The sequence below is a fragment of the Vulpes lagopus genome, chromosome 10 (assembly GCF_018345385.1).
Source record: "Vulpes lagopus strain Blue_001 chromosome 10, ASM1834538v1, whole genome shotgun sequence".
In the NCBI taxonomy this organism is placed as follows: Eukaryota; Metazoa; Chordata; class Mammalia; order Carnivora; family Canidae; genus Vulpes; species Vulpes lagopus.
The window spans coordinates 47,346,250-47,363,811 of record NC_054833.1 but is presented as its reverse complement, the minus strand read 5'-3'; the positions used below and the strand labels follow the sequence as shown (position 1 = coordinate 47,363,811).

Here is a 17,562-nt window from a genome sequence, read left to right as displayed (position 1 = left end):
GATGCAGTAGGCAATTCCGGGCATCCTCTGCAATGGTGGTTTTGAGATTGTGTTCTTCAAACCCCACGATACCTTGATGGCACCTTGGTACAAAGGAGACATAATGAACAGACTCTAGTCGCCTTACCCCTTGCCCCAACTTCACCTTTTTATCTCTTTGCATATTGTATTCCTCCCAAAAGATTTTATTTTATTTTATTTATTTATTTATATATTTTTTTTATAATCTGAATTTTATTTTGTTTTATTTATTTATTTTATGATAGTCACAGAGAGAGAGAGAGAGGCAGAGACATAGGCAGAGGGAGAAGCAGGCTCCATGCACTGGGAGCCCGACGTGGGATTTGATCCCGGGTCTCCAGGATCGCGCCCTGGGCCAAAGGCAGGCGCCAAACCGCTGCGCCACCCAGGGATCCCCAAAAGATTTTATTGTAAGAAAGGATTGTTTGTTGGAAACAAACAAAACCCATTGGTAACAATAGATCTGCTTTACCTTTCAATTTGAATACAAGAATTGCTCTAGAGATGGTATTCTAGAGACTCTAGTCACTGGAGAAGCATTACCTTGGTCAAATTCTTTAAACCGTCTTGTGGCCTTGGAGTCCTTTTTTTTTTTTTTTTTTTTTGACATATCTTTTATTGGATTTTTTTTTTTAATTTTTTTTTATTATTTATTTATGATAGTCATACAGAGAGAGAGAGAGAGAGAGAGAGAGAGAGGCAGAGACATAGGCAGAGGGAGAAGCAGGCTCCATGCACCGGGAGCCTGACGTGGGATTCGATCCCGGGTCTCCAGGATCGCGCCCTGGGCCAAAGGCAGGCGCCAAAGCACTGCGCCACCCAGGGATCCCTTATTGGATATTCTTAATTGATAAAGGGAAGATTTCATCAAAGATGTATTTGTCAGGGAGGGGCACAACACAACAGAAAGCCAAGATATGCAAGGCAAAAATTGTTCTTTGCAATGTTGTCTTTTAGTTTTACTTTTGTAACACTTCGTGTTTGAGTTTTTTCTAAGAAGTCACTGTATAAAATGTAAGCGGTCAACACCACAGAAACCCTAATAATGCCTTATTTCTTCACATTGAAATATTTAGTTGAATACCAAATATCACCTCTTTGAAAAACTCCACAGATACTTTTAAGGGCATAATCCCATATCACTGTCCATTCTAATAGCTCCCTTAATTTAACATCCATATGGTTCTGATTTTTAGCAGTACAATTGATGCTATATTGGTACAGATGATGCCATCTTGGAGTCTTGTGGGTCTGCATAGTGGCCTCCCTTAGAGATGTTTTTAGGAAAATGTTCAGAACTAATTACTGTCTGTAATCTCTCATAGTTTTATTTGACAGCTATTTATTATTTACTTTGTCCCAGGTACTAAGTACTTGGAAAATAATGATTTTTATAACATACCTCTGACATAGGTATTATTGTTATCCCCATTTGTAGCTAAAGAAGCTGAGACACAGAGATATTAAATGACAAAAAAGATTACATAGCTAGTTTCTACTTAAGGAGAAGAGCTTTTTTACTTAAAACTGTGCTTTGAGTTTGGTGGAATAGTGGAGTTTCTTAAGTTCCATCATGGTCTTTCTTTCTATTTCAGGTTTTGAAGTACAGGAGGAGGGTTACCTGGCAAAAATCTTGATCCCTGAAGGCACAAGAGATGTCCCTCTAGGAACCCCACTTTGTATCATTGTAGAAAAAGAGGAAGACATACCAGCATTTGCTGACTATAGGCCAACTGAAGTAACTGATTTAAAACCACAAGCCCCACCATCTACGCCACCCCCGGTAGGTATGCTTCTAGAATTGAGCAAACACTTAACCGTATTCATCTCTAAATTAAGGGATTAGATTGGATGATATTCTGGGTTCCTTCTAGATTCTGTGACTTAACGAAGAAGATGGTTGGGGTGCCCAGCTGGCTCAGTTGGTACAGCCAGCAACTCTTGATCTCAGGATTGTGAATTTGAGCCCAAAGTTGAGTATAGAGATTACTTAAAAAAAATTTTTTTTTTAAGATTTTATTCATTTATTTGACAGAGAGCGAGCACAAGCAGGGGGAGCAGCAGGCAGAAGGAAAGGGAGAAGCAGGTTCCCTACTCTGCAGGGAGCCTGATGCAGGCTCAATCTCAGGATCATGACCTGAGCTGAGGCAGATGCTTAACCGACTGAGCCACCTAGGCACCCCTAAAAATTTTTTTAGAGCTTTAAAAGAAAAAAAAAAAGAAGAAAGAGATAGTGAGCTTTTGTGGAGATCTGAAAGGTATATGGCAGTGCACCATTCCCCTAATAGTTGTTGGATCCTTGTAGCTTATTTTTTTCCTACTGTCTTGAGTCCTGCAGAGAACAAAGCTGAGGTGACATGTTCTTTTTCTGCGTGAGGTGTTGATATGCATGCAAATGGAAGTTACTGTATACAGTTGTTCATGAACAACATGGGATCTGGAGCACCAATTCCGTGCCCTTGAAAATCTGTGTATGACTTTGTATTCCCCCCAATTTTAACTACTGAGAAAGCCTACTGTTGACTGGAAGCTTTACCAACCATGTAGATAGTCAACACATATTTTGTATAGTATATGTATCTGATATATATTGTATACCGTAGTTTTAAAGTACACTAGAGAAAATGTCATTAAGAAAATTGTAAGGGAGAGAAAATACATTCACGGTTATTTTATAGTACAATATTTTACAGTACAATACGGTAAAAAATACATGTGTATGTAAATGGGCATGTATCATTCAAACTTGTTTGTACTTTTGGTATTCCTTTATGATAGTGGGTCAAGCTTATTTCTATAGTACATTAGAACCTTGACATAACATGGCTTGTTTTGCTTAGAATCTAGTCTCGTCATTGTATGCTGTACAGGATACATTATATATCTAAAATATATTTGTATGTACTCTAGGCCTAGACAACACTATGACGAGGCTTTTGTAGATGTTAGAGTCATATGAGCTTTAGACTAAATACACATTTCTGTCAGGGAAAACTTGATTTCTGACTTCCCCACGTTTGTGGGGAGTCGGCAAGGAGTAGTGACTTCAACATGGAACATTCTAGCATAATTTATTTTGAAATGAAGTTAAGTAAAAACAAAGCCACGTAAGAGAATAAGGAAACAGTGAGAGATTAAAGTGAATAAGTCTGTAAGGATATTACATACTGGTTAGCAGTATGAAATTCCATGTCTCTCCATGTTACCGTGGAGTAAGATAACATGGTTCTGTCTTTAACATAAAGTGTTACTACTCTTCATATGGCTGTGTTATGTTGGTTAAGCAGGAAAACTGTGCATTATGATCTTTGGGAGAAAAAAGTTATTTTGACTTCATAATAAAATGTAAGCTCTTGATCTTTCAGACTGGTCTTTGCAGTGGTAAATTAACAATATGTAACTTTTTTCAAAAGGTGGCCCCTGTTCCTCCAACTCCCCAACCTGTCACTCCTACACCTTCAGCCCCCCGCCCAGCTACTCCTGCTGGACCCAAGGGAAGATTGTTTGCAAGCCCACTTGCAAAGAAATTGGCAGCAGAGAAAGGTATTGACCTTACACAAGTAAAAGGTAAGTTTGTCTGGAAATACTTAATTATTAGTGAAAGTATAATGTGCTTGTTCAGCAGAGTTGAGTTTTAAGACTTGATTATATAATAAGAAACCTGTTAATGTGAGGCTGACTGAATTTAGCAATACACAACATAAAAAAAACATAAACCTGGGGTGAATTGAAATGACTTTGAATAACAAAATTCATATAAAACTGAACTGAAGTTCCCTGAGGGCAAAGGAAAATGTCTTATTCATGTCTTTTTTCTCCCCAAAAAGAAAGTATAGCTTACTGATAAGAGGTTACTTATTTAGAAAAGGGGAAATTACTAATTCTGAAGCCTGTTTGATGGCTATTACTATGTGCTAGTTCCTGAATTGCCACATGACATTTCATAAAGTAAGAATTCACCATTTTGGGGATATGAAAAATACTCTTAAGGGATCTCCCTTACTGTTAAGTAGTAAAGTTTTAATTTTTTTTTTTGAAGATTTTATTTATTTATTCATGACAGACACAGAGAAAGAGCGAGAGGCAGAAGGAGAAGCAGGCTCCATGCAGGGAGCCCAATGCGGGACTTGATCCTGGAACTCTAGGATCATGCCTGGCTGAAGGCAGGCGCAAAACTGCTGAGCCACTCAGGGATCCCCAGTAGTAAAGTTTCAATTCGCATCTAGTTACTAGTTATTTCCCCAGTTGTCCAGCTATGGGTGCTCAGTGCTGGTTATCATCTATCTATTGCCTTTTGTTTTGTGGTTAGAAGGCAAGCCACTCCCGAAAGAATAAAAATAGAATATTGTAAATTTTTTGGACCTCAGGGGGTTTTTATAAATATTTGAAGTTGCTTTTTTCCATCTTTACGTTATTGCACTGGTGTATTGCCATTTTGTATATATATGTGATTAGAACTAGGGATAGCAATGTAAGTTGGAATAAATTTTAAGGAGATGAGGAACTGAGTTAATAATTATATCCAAAGAATTTATGACGTGAAGGATTATTTGAGATACTTAGCAACACTGGCTGCTGTACCAAAGATAAAATTTGAGAAAGAGATAGAAATTCTAATCTAGGGACGCCAGTCATCTATTTGTTCAAGAAGTATTACAGCCTTGGGATGCTTGGGTGGCTCAGCAGTTAAGCATCTGCCTTTGGCTCAGGGTGTGATTCCAGAGTCCCAGGATTAAGTCCCATGTCGAGCTCCCTGCGTGGAGCCTGCTTCTCCTCTCTCTGCCTGTGTCTCTGCCTCTCTCTCTCTCTGTGTCTCTTGTAAATAAATAAATAAAATCTAAAAAAAAAGAAGAAAAGAAACTGTAATCTTTAGGTGATTCATTTACTATTATTTAAAATACCAATATTCATGGAGTCTGTGCATCCAACACTTGTTCATAAGAGAAGAAAAAAAATAAGGAGATTTCTCTCTCTCTCTCTCTCTCTCTCTCTCTCTCTCTCTGTCTCTAATAAATAAATAAAATCTTTTAAAAAGGAGGGGGGTAGCCCCGGTGGCTTAATGGTTTAGCGTTGCCTTCAGCCCAGGGCATGATCCTGGAGACCCAGGATTGAGTCCCACGTCTGGGCTCCCTGCATGGAGCCTGCTTCTCCCTCTGCCTGTGTCTGTGCCTCTCTCTCTCTCTCTCTCTCTCTCTTTTTCTCTCTCTAATAAATAAATAAAATCTTAAAAAAAAAAAAAAGATTTCAGTCTCAGATGTTTATATTACCAAAAATAAAGAGTAAAGCAGAAAGGAAGTATAGCATAGTAGTCAGGAGTATGGACTCTGGAGTTGGAATGCTCAGGTTTGAACCCCGGCCCTGTTATACACTAGCTGTTTGACCTTTTGTGTCTCAGTTTCTTTATTTGTATATAAAAATAAGGCCTTATAGGTTGTGAGGATAAATTAAGTTAGCAGTGCCTCTATATATAAAACATATACAGGTGTTAGCTGTGATAATGAAGATAACTTGTGATTACCTAGGTTGGTCCAAATGCTAAGAGAGAATAAACCCAAGTGACAACACCATTGAATTACAAAATGAATATTTGTGTAGTCTTGACTGCTGTTAGACATGGTGGTTGGGGAAGATCTTTCTGATGAGGTGACATTTGATCCTACCTGAAAGATGAGAAGGAGTCAGATGTAAGCCAACTGTGTGAAGAACTGGGGACAGGGAGACCAGTAAAACAGTGGTCTCTGAAGTGGAAGAGAGCTTGGCATGTTTGAGGAACATTAGGGAGGCCAGTGTTCATGGGGGTGAGGTTGGAAAGAAACATAGGGAAGGGTAAGAACAAGGATTTGACAGGTCATGGTTGAATTTGAATTTTATTTAAAGCATAGCAGAAAGCTACTAAAGGATTAAAACAAAGAAGTGACATAAAACGATTCGTATTTTTAAAAGATCATTTTGGCTGTTTTGTGCGGATGGGTTAAATGAACCCCAAAGTCCCTGTTAAAGATGTTGTTAGAGCTGACAGTGGTGACTTAGACAAGCATGGTCAGACTGGAAATGAAAAGAAATGGACAGCTTCAAGATACATTTTTGACAGAATCAACAGAACTTAAAGATGGTACATGGGGACTTGATAACAGTTCTTTCAAAACAAAGGTGTGTTGGAAGCCAGTCTGGGTAGGCTGAAAAGTAGAAAGTGGATAGAGAAATGGAAACAGCTTTGTGGACACCTCATTTTAAAAGCTTTCCTATGGAGGAGCAGGAGCTAAGATGGTGGTATAGTAGGTGGACCCTAAGCTTGTCTCGTCCCTTGAACACAGCTAGATAACTGTCAGATCATTCTGAATACCCAGGAAATCAACCCGAGAACTGATAGAACAAACATCTAGAGGGAGAGAAGAGACAACATCAGGGAAGGTAGGAAGTGAGTAGACATCGTTTTGAGGAGAAACGGATCATGGATGCTGCAGAACAGAGGGAGCCCTGGTTGTAAAGAGAGGCAAGAGAATGGAGCACACAGGAATACATACAAGGAGAACACTTCCCAAAAGCCATTGGCTGGGAAAATGAGAGAGGCTGATTTTCATGAGTTTTTGCAACCAGCAGGGCTCAAGGACTGGAGTTAGAGGTCCACAGGCTTGGCTGGGATAGAGACCTGAGGGCACTGCCCACTGCAGGCAAAGATTGTCTGACGGATAGAGCAGCCAACACACAGCAGCAGGGTGCACACAGCATACTAGAGACACTCCCTGAAGTGCCAGGTCCTGGCTACTGTGTGACCTCCTCTTAAAGCTATTACTCTCTGGAGCAGGAAATATAATAGGATTTTCTAGCATACAGAAAACAGAGACCTAGACAAAATAGCAAGATCGAGGAATTCATCCCAAAAGAAAGAACAAGAAAATGTCATGGCTAAAGATCTGATCAAAACAGATGTAACTAATATGCCTGGTGGAGAATTTAAAATAGTCATATGGATATTCCTGGGCTTGAGAAAAGCATGGACAATATCAGGGAGACCCTTACTGCAGAAGTAAGAGTTAAAAAAAAATCAAGCAGAAAGGAAAAATGAAATAACTAAGATTGGAAAATGGCTGGATATGATGACCACTAGGAGAGAAGAAGCAGAGGAATGAGTAAGTGATTTGGAGATAGAATCATGGAAAATAATGAAGCTGAACAAAAGAATGATGGATCGTGAGATTAGACTTAGGGAACTCAGTGACTCAATCAAATGTAATTACATTCATATCATAGGAGTCCCAGAAGAAGAAGAGAGAAAAAGGGACAGAAGATTTGAGGACATAAAAAGTGAAAACTTTCCTAGTCTGGTTAACAAAATAGAAATCCAAATCCAGGAGGCACGGAAAATTCCCATCAAAATCAAGAAAAGCAGGCCAACACTAAGACACATTGTAGTTAAATTTGCAAAATATAGTGATTTTGAAAAATCCTAAAAGCAGCAAGACAAAAGAAATCCCTAACTTACAAGGGAAGGACCCATAAGGTTAGCTGCAGAACTTTCCACAGAAACTTAGCAGGCCGGAAGAGAGTGGCATGATATATTCACTATGCTGAGTGGGAAAAATCTATAGCCACAAATACTTTATCCAGCAGGGCCATCCTTCAGAATAGAAGGGGAGATGAAGAGTTTCCCAGACAGGGGTGCCAGGATGGCTCAATTGTTTAAATGTCTGAGTCTTGAACTCTGCTCAGGTCTGTATCTCAGGATGGTCAGTTTAAAAGCCCCACCACGTGGGGTCCCACATTGTATGTGAAGCCTACTTAAAACACACACAAGTTTCCCAAACAACTAAAGGAATTTATGACCACTAAACCAGAGCTGCAAGAAATATTGAAGGGGATTCTTCGAGTAGGAAGGAAAGACCAAAAGTGACAAAGACAAGAGAGAAACAAAAATCTCCAGAAACAACAAAACAAGTAATAAAATGGCACTAGACATGTATCAATAATTACTCTTAGGTAAATGAACTAAATGCTGCAAGCAAAAGACACAGTGTCAGAATGGATAGAAACAAGACCCATCTATATGCTGCCTACGAGAGACTTTAGACTAAAAGGCATCTACAGATCGAAAGCAAGGGGATGGTGACCTATATGGCTCAATCAGTGGAGCATGTGACCCTTGATCTCAAGGTTGTGGGTTTGAGCTCCACATTGGGTTTGTAGATTACTTAAAAAGTAAAAATAAAAATCTTTGAAAACGAAAGTGAGAGGGACAGCCCGGATGGCTCAGCGGTTTAGCGCTGCCTTCAGCCCAGGGTGTGATCCTGGAGACCCAGCACTGAGTCCCACGTCGGGCTCCCAGCTTGGAGCCTGCTTCTCCTTCTGCCTGTGTCTCTGCTTCTCTCTCTCTCTCTCTTTGTGTGTGTGTGTGTGTGTGTGTGTGTGATGAATAAATAAACTTTAAAAAAAAAAAGTGAGGGGATGAGAAACATTTATCATGCAAATAGATGTCAAAAGAAAACCAGAGTAACAATGGGTTATATCAGACAAACAAGATTTTATATGAGATACTGTAACAAGATAAAGAAGGGCACTATATCATAATAAAGGGGACCATTCAATAAGTAGATCTAATTGTAAATATTTATGCTCTCATCTTTGGAGCACCCAAATATATATAAAACAATAACAAACATAAAGGAACTCATTGATAATAATACAATAATAGTAGGGAACTTTAACACCCTGCTTACATCAATGGAGAAATCATCTAAACAATATCAACAAGGAAACCATGGCTTTGAATGACACAGTGGACCAGATGGACTTAAAATATATTCAGAACATTTTATCCTAAAGCAGTAGAATATATGTTTTTTTCAAATGCACATGGGATATTCTCCAGAATAGATCACATACTAGGTCACAAATCAGGCCTTAATAAGTACGAAAAGATTCTGATCATAACCATGCATATCTTCTGACCACAACACAGTGAAACTTGAAGTCAATCAACCACAGGAACATATTTGGAAATGCTAAAATATATGAAGAAACAACATGCTACTAAAGAATGAATGGGTCAATCAGGAAATTAAAGAAGAAATTAAAAAAACACGTAAACAAATGAAAATGAAGGCATGCCTGGGTGGCTCAGGTCGTGATCCTGGAGTCCCAGGATTGAGTCCCACATCGGGCTCCCTGCATGGAGCCTGCTTCTCCCCCTGCCTATGTCTCTGCCTCTCTCTCTCTCTCTCTCTCTCTCTCTCTCATAAATCTTTTAAAAAAAAATGAAAATGACTGTCCAAAACCTTTGGGTTTGTAGCAAAAATAGCCCCAAGAAGGAAGTACATAGCAATACAGGCCTACCTCAAGAAGCAAGAAAAATCTCAAGCAACCTAACCTTACACTGAAAGGATCTAGAAAAAGAACAAATGATGCCTAAAGCCAGCAGAAGAAGGGAAATAATAAAGATTATAGCAGAAATATATCAATATAGAAATTTTTAAAAAACTGTAGGACAGATCAATAAAATCAGAAGCTGTTTTTTTGAAAAAAATAATAACATTGATAAACCCTTACCGAGACTTATAAAAATGAAAAGGGATCCAAATAAATCACAAATGAGAGAGAAGAAATAACCAGCACCACAGAAATAGGATTATAAGAGAATATTATGAATAATTATGGCAACAAATTAGACAATCTGAAGAAATGGATAAATTCCTAGAAACCTATAAACTACCAACACTGAAACAGGAAGAAATGGAAAACTTGAACAGATCAATAACCAGCAAAGAAATGGAATCAGTAATCAAAAATTTCCTCAACAAACAAATTTCCTCACAAACATCTTTGTTTGTGAGATGGCTTCACAGGGGAGTTCTACCAAACATTTCAAGAAGAGTTAATACCTGTTATTCTCAAAACAAAGACTCCACTAAAAAAGGAGAGCTACAGGCCAATATCTCTGATGAACATGGATACGAAAATTCTCAACAAAATACTAGCAAATCGAATCCCAACAGTCAGTAAAAGAATCCTTCACCACAATCAAATGGGATTTATTTCTGGGCTGCAAGGGTGGTTCAGTACTTATAAGTCAACCAACACGATACACCACATTAATGAAAGAGAACTATATGGTCCTTTCGATAGATGGAGAAAAAGCATTTGGCAAAAGTACAAAAATCCATTCATGATAAAACCCCTCAAAGACGTGGGGATAGAGGAAACATACCCCAACATCATGAAGTCCGTCTATGAAAAATCCACAGCTAATGTCATCCTCAGTGGGGAACAACTGAGAGCTTTTTCTCTGTGGTCAGGAACAAGACAGAATGTCCAGTCTTCCACTGAAGTCCTAGCCTCAGCAGTCAGACAACAAAAAGAAATTGGCAAGGAAGAAGTAAAACTGCCGCTATTTGCAGATGATGTGATCTTGTATATATAAAACTCATGGGACGCCTGGGTGGCTCAGCAGTTGAGCGTCTGCCTTCAGCTCAGGGCATGATGCTGGAGTCCTGGGATCAAGTCCCGCATCACGCTCCCCTCAGGGAGCCTGCTTCTCCCTCTGCCTATGTCTCTGCCTTTCTCTCTATGTCTCTTGTGAATAAATAAATAAAATCTTAAAAAAACAAAAAACTCAAAAGACTCCACTAAAATATTGCTAGAACTGAAACACCATTTCACTAAAGTCCCAGCATACAATATCAACATACAGAAATCTGTTAACTTTCTATACACTAATGATGATGCAGCAGAAAGAGACATCAAGGAATTAGCCCCATTTACAATTGCACCCAAATCCAGCAGATAGAAGTAAAAGAGCCGAGGAAAGCACTGTATGCGCCAGTACCCAGTTTGTTGTAAAGGATACCACATGGGAACAGTCAATAGAAGAGATGCATACATAGGGCAAGGAGTGGGGTTATTGGGGAAATGTGTGCAGAGCATCCATGCCCTCTCTGGGAGTACAACCCTCTCAGCACATTGATGTGTGTTCCCCAACCCAGAAGCTCCAAACTAAGGAGTTTATATTTTTATGGAGGTTTTTTTGTAAGAAGCATGGTTACTTAAATCCCTGGCTATGAGTTGTTGAATTCATTCTCCAGTACTCCTGCCCTCCTTGGAGGGACAGATGACTTAGCAAATATGACCAAAATGTAATCATTTGGGGAGAATGTTTGAAAGCTTAAACCCAAATGTTCAGTTTGATTTGTCTCACAGCTACTCATGTTTCATATTTAAGGCAAAACACTTTCACATCACTGTCTCATTTTATTCTCACAGTCTTCCTTTGAGTGGGGCCTGGTATAATCTCTATCCGGGTATCCATGGGTGACTCAGCAGTTTGGTGCCTGCCTTCAGCCCAGGGCGTGATCCTGGAGTCCCGGGATCGAGTCCCTTATCAGGTTCCCTGCGTGGAGCCTGCTTCTCCCTCTGCCTGTGTCTCATGAATGGATGAATAAAATCATTAAAAATCTCTATCCTACAGAGGAGACAAGACCAGCAAAGATAACTCTAGTCTTCTGAATTATATTTGACCACAACCCTACATTTTTTTACTCCTAGTCTGGTGTTCTTCCCTTTAAACCATATTGCTTTGTGATGGCCTATTGTGTCTTCTTCAGGAGACAGGCAAAAAAGTAAAAGATTTCGAATGAGTAAAAGATTTTTCAATGAGTAAAAGCCCAGCCTAAGGCAGGGGATACCGCAGGTTCCCTCCTCTTGGGGGGCTGTGGTATCCAGATCCACCTTGATGATAAGGGGAGGTTATGGTTTCTGTTGCTTATAAAGGGAGAGGTATTTAATAGGGATACTACTACCTCTGTTTTAGAGCTCTGAGTGAGGATAAACACAGTCCTAGCCAACTCAGTTTTTATAATGAAGGAAAAGAGTTGGGAAGAACTACATACAACGAGACTCCTTTTAAAAGTCTGCCTTGGGGAAAGATGAATCAATATGACCCATTTTTTTTCTAGAAGTGGGCCAGTATAAAAGGTATTTTAATAACTAAATTTTAAATCTTAGAATTAAGGTTCAGAATTCTCTATTTGAATCTAAAGGTAAACCTGATTGGCTGTGCATGGGAGGAGGAAAGAATTAAGTGAAAATGAAAGTAAGCCTGTAGTGTGAAGATTTGAAGATCTTACCTTGTGTGTGACATTGTACACGCTTCATTCCCAGTGTGTGATAGAGGCCAGTTTAGAACCTTGGCCACTACGAGAAAGCTCAGAATGATGGAGACCACACAAGGAAGGAATGATTCTGAAGATAAGATCATTACAGTTGAGAGTTATTTGGGCTATTTTGGGGTGAAAAAATTAACTTGCCTAATATGTCTGAAATGATTGTCATATCTGTTGACTTTGTACAAAGGGAATTCTTTATGATCAGATGAATCTAGAAGCCAGATGAGATCCATTTCAGGGTTCAGAAAGGAGTTTTCAGAGCTGACTAGGAGAGGCGAAAGCTAGACTTGTTTGGGAGACATAAATTGTACTCAGCTTATCCATATCCCAGTATTTCCCAATTTAAAAGTACGTAAAACTCTTAAATACTTAACAGAGTGTTTGCTGTGGTTAAAAGAATCACTATAGACCAAATGAGAGCACTCTGTGTGAATGATAATTAATAATTGGTAAAAGCTGCCAAAAACATTAAGGTACAGGAGTAAGACAGTGAACCCCTTCAGAGGGCCTTTGGTAGAGAACCCTTAGTAACTTGCCCTTCCCAGATCACGGTGTCAGTCTCCTGGAGGAACAAACAAATCTGCTCTCACATACGTGATATTTATGCATCTCTTCCAGGGACGGGACCAGAAGGCAGAATCATCAAGAAGGATGTTGACTCTTTTGTGCCTACTAAAGCTGCTCCTGTGAGTTACATTTAGCATTTTTGTTTTGTTTAGTTCTTGGCAGGTTGTCCCTGCAAAATATTCTGTGCAACCTACTAAACCCTTTCGTACATAACTTATGAATGGAATAGCTTAACCAGAATTGTGGGTTTTTTTTTTTTTTTTTTGTCTAATTTCACTGGCTAGCAGTAGATATGAATGTGCTGTCATTCAGCACATAAAAGGAAAGATGATATGCTACACTGACATCCATTCCAGTTTCTTTTTTCAATGGTGGTACTAAATTTTTCTTAACAAATCCTCTTCTTATTCAGATCCTGTTTTTATTTATTTATTTTTTCAGGTCCTATTTTTTTTTTTTTTAATTTATGATAGTCACAGAGAGAGAGAGGCAGAGACATAGGCAGAGGGAGAAGCAGGCTCCATGCACCGGGAGCCCGATGTGGGATTCGGTCCTGGGTCTCCAGGATCGCGCCCTGGGCCAAAGGCAGGCGCCAAACCACTGCGCCACCCAGGGATCCCTCAGGTCCTATTTTTAAGTGCCTGCTTATAAGTTGGTTGACTAGAGTTTGAGTTTTATGTACTTAATTATTCCACACAGGAATTAAATCCATATAGCCAACCAACTGTCATGCAGTTGGTTAAAGTGTTAAGATAATTAGCTAAAAGTAAGTGAAATGATTTAATTATTTAGATGTTTGCTTTAAAATGAACGGTTTATCATTGTTTTTTCTTAACACTGTTCAGAAAAGTGAATTACCTTTTTATGCTTATTTCTAATCTTTTAAGAATGCATTGATTGCTTTTCTTGAAGGTAATTTTGCAAATACAAAATTATTTTAACTAATCATTAGTTAAAATATTTTAACTAGTTGGTTATTTTAACTAATCATTTCTCTGAACAAAGAAAATGATACTTAAATTAAGTATAAAAATTAAAAACAGACTTCTTATATAAGCACAGTACAAATCTGAGTCTCTTTTGCTCCCTTGAGTTAGAAATAGCTATTTTCTATAAGCCTTTTAATTTTTACTTTGCCATCTGTTAAGAGTCACTAGCTTCTGCCTGTTGCATATGCTGAGATTGAGCCACAGGTACTAAGAGCTTCTGTACCTCCTTATAGGCTCCAGCAGCTGCTGTGCCTGCTGCAGTTCCAGGAGTGGCACCCGTTCCTTCAGGGGTCTTCACGGACGTTCCAATCAGCAACATTCGTCGGGTAGGAATATTATCCTAAATATTTAGCTGCAGCCAAAGCTGTAGGGGGCATTTTTACTCTGATTGTTCAGTTGCATCCACAGTTTGAAACACTACTTTTTATTTGGGATATTTGGATGATTGGTTGTAGATGATTGGGACTTTTTATTTGGGATATTTGGATGATTGGTTGTAGATGTTTGGCTTGGCCAAATAAATACTTGGGATAAACAAACATTGCTCTGATAGATACTACTAGACGGAGTCCAGGTTTTGGTGCATATTCCAATTCCATATTCTAGTTCTGGTAATGCTTGAGGTAGCCATTACCAGGGAACAGGGTAAAGAGGCAAACAGAGCCCTGCCTTAGGTAAAATCTCACCTCAGCTTAAGATAAGTGATGTCTTAATCTTTTTGATTTCAGGTTATTGCACAGAGATTAATGCAGTCTAAGCAAACCATACCTCATTATTACCTTTCCATTGATGTAAATATGGGAGAAGTTTTGTTGGTACGGAAAGAACTTAATAAGGTAAGAGGTTTGGAAATTCCAACTCTGAAATTCTAAAATTCTTGTTTTTCCCCACTAAACATTTACATTTTTACCTGTACTTTTTGTGATGGTATGCTGATGATGGAAAATGGTGTCCTCTTACTAAATTTATTTATTTATTTTAAAGAGTGGGAGACTGGTGGATGGGGAGGGGCCGAGGGAGAGGGAGAGAGAATCTCAAGCAGGCTCCGTACCCAGAGCGGAGCCTGACTTAGAGCTGGATCTTACAACTCTGAGATCATGACCTGAGCCAAAATCAAGAGCCAGACTCCTGACTGAGCCACCCAGGCATCCCAGGTGTCTTCTTAATTTTAACTTGCTGAGAGAATATCTTGGAGAACTTTTGTTTTCTAACCCTTGATTAAAATTTCTCATTTAAAGTTGATTTTGCCACGGATCCATTTTAGCCTAGCACAATCTCACTATGATTCTATGAGGCTAGATAAGAAACAGTATGTTTACTCTGTTTACAGTTAAGTACCAACTACCTACTTATGCTTAGCATGAGGCACTTTTAGGAATACAGCATAAGTCATAGTCCTCCATGAGCTTAAGTTTTTAATCTAATGGAGATAATGCATGTGAAAAACAGAAGAGGCAATTTTTATTAAAGTAAAAATACCCGTTGGTAGGTCAATTTCTTTATGGTAATGCCCCTTGACTGCTATAAATTACACTGTATAGGTTAAGTGTTCTAGGAATTCAGAGAAGGAGGACACCAATAAAAGTAGTTGGGAAATTCACAGTGGTGTGGGAAAAACTTGATTAAGCTATGGAGAATAGGAAGGGTTTGCATTGGCAAAGAAGTTGAAGATAGTTCATTATACCGATGGAATATCATAAAGGCAAAATGCTTTTTAAAAAGGACGTAAGTGGGCAGCCCCAGTGGCTCAGCGGTTTAGCGCCTGCCTTCAGCCCAGGGCATGATCCTGGAGTTCCAGGATTGAGTCCCACATTGGGCTCCCTGCATGGAGCCTGCTTCTCCCTCTGTCTGTGTCTCTGCCTCTCTGTGTCTCTCATGAATAAATAAATAAAATCTTAAAAAAAAAAATTGCATAGGAGGGACACCTGGGTGGCTCAGTGGTTAAGTGTCTGCCTTTGGCTCAGGGCGTGGTCCTGGTTTCCCAAAACAAGTCCCGCATCGGGCTTCCTGTGGGGAGCCTGTTTCTCCCTCTGCCTGTGTTTCTACCTCTCTCTCTCTGTGTCTCATGAATTTAAAAAAAATAAAAAATAAAAAATAAAAAAATCTTAAAAAAAAAAAAGAATTGAGTAGGAGAAGGAGATATGAAAAATGTTTTCAAGGAAGTGAAAAGTAAAAGCCAGTGGCACTCAGCATTATATAGGTTATCTATAACCTCTCTGACCTGCTTTTCCACTCCACTCCTTGCTCATTCTGCTCGAAAAAAATTGTCTTCCTGTTCCTCGACACTCTGCCTGTATACTCCTACTGTAGTCCCTTTGCACGTACTGTTCCCCCTGCATGGAATATTCTTCCCCTAGCATCCACCTAGTTTCTTCCTTTACCACCTTAAGGATTTGACTCAGTATCACCTTCTCTCGCCTTCCGTGGTTACCTTATTCTAAAATTAAGGGAAGAGGAATGGGGTGAGTAATCAGTTTTCCCATTAGTTCTTTTCCTCTGTTTTTCTCTTTAACATTATCTTGCATATTATATATTTCATTTGTTTATTATCTGTCTACTCCTTTAGAATGTAAGATCCCTAAGAGTAGAATTTTTACCCATTTTTTTCCACTACTTTATATCCAGGGATTTTTAGAACAGAGTACTCAAATATTAGATGCATGAATGAATAAAGCAAGAAGCATTAACAGGTAGTAACTGGCTATATGGCTTAAAGATGATTGCATGCTTTTACTGGCAAAATGGTAAAGCTATTTTATAATCTATTTGAAAATTAGACATGAAAAATATACATCCAGTGTATTATTTTATTCTTTTTAACAGTTTTATTTAGGTACATTTCACATATATCATTCAGCCACTTAAAGTTTACAATTCAGTGGCTTTTAGTATATCCTGAGTTATGTGACCATCACAATGAATTTTGGAACATTTTCATCACCCCAAAATGAAATCATTCTCCCATTACCTTAGTTAGCCCCCACTCCAATCCTCCCATCTTCCCCAACCCTAGATAATCACTACCTACTTTTTGTCTTAGATTTGCTTGTTTTGGGTATTTCCTGTTGGAATAGGGATTTCATTGAATCTGTAAATAATTTGGAGAGTATTGTCTTCTTAGCACTGTTCCTACTCCATGACCATGGAGTGTCTTTCCATTTATTTAGGTCTTCTTTCATTTCTTTCACTAATTTGTACAGTTTTTCAAGTATAAGTTTTTGTACTTTTTTTGTTAAATTTATTCCTAGATATTTTATTCTTTTTAATACTATTATAAATTTCATTTTCAGAGTGTTTATTGCTATTATATAGAAATACTGTTGATTTTTGTGTATTGCTTTTGTATCCTAAAACCTTTTTATTTAGTGTTCTTTAAGATTTTCTATATGCAAAATCATGTCATCTCCAAATAGAGATAATTTTGCTTTTTCCTTTCCAATTTGGATGTCTTTTATTTCCTTTTCTCACCCAACTTCTTCAGCTAGCACATCTAGTAAAATGTTGACTGGAAGTTGTCTTGTTCTTGATCTTAAGAGGAAGTCTTTCTTTCACTAAAGTACAATGATGGTGGTTGTGGGACTCTTGTAGATCTGTTTTATCATGAGATGTGGGAAGTTCCTTTCAATTCCTAGTTTTTATGAAGTGGTAGTTGAATTTGGTCAAAAGCCTTTTCTGTGTCTATTGAGATGGTCATGTGATTTTGTCCTATATTCTGACATTATTACATTAATTGATCTTTAGATGTTAACCAAACTTGCATTTCTGGGACAAATTCCATTTGGCTGTGGTGAATAATCCTTTTCATATATTGCTGGATTTGGTTTGCTAGA

The 17,562-nt window shown here is 38.5% G+C and overlaps 1 protein-coding gene across 1 annotated transcript in view; it reads left to right on the top strand.

The window, feature by feature from the left end:
- The window catches only part of DLAT (dihydrolipoamide S-acetyltransferase), a 31,787-nt gene that overhangs the window by 5,543 nt on the left and 8,682 nt on the right, over nt 1-17,562 (top strand). Inside the window, exons 6-10 of the mRNA XM_041770537.1 lie at nt 1,617-1,804; nt 3,435-3,588; nt 12,795-12,862; nt 13,966-14,058; nt 14,461-14,568. Of these exons, the coding sequence (XP_041626471.1) occupies nt 1,617-1,804; nt 3,435-3,588; nt 12,795-12,862; nt 13,966-14,058; nt 14,461-14,568 (611 nt within the window). The remainder of the gene's footprint in view (nt 1-1,616; nt 1,805-3,434; nt 3,589-12,794; nt 12,863-13,965; nt 14,059-14,460; nt 14,569-17,562) is intronic.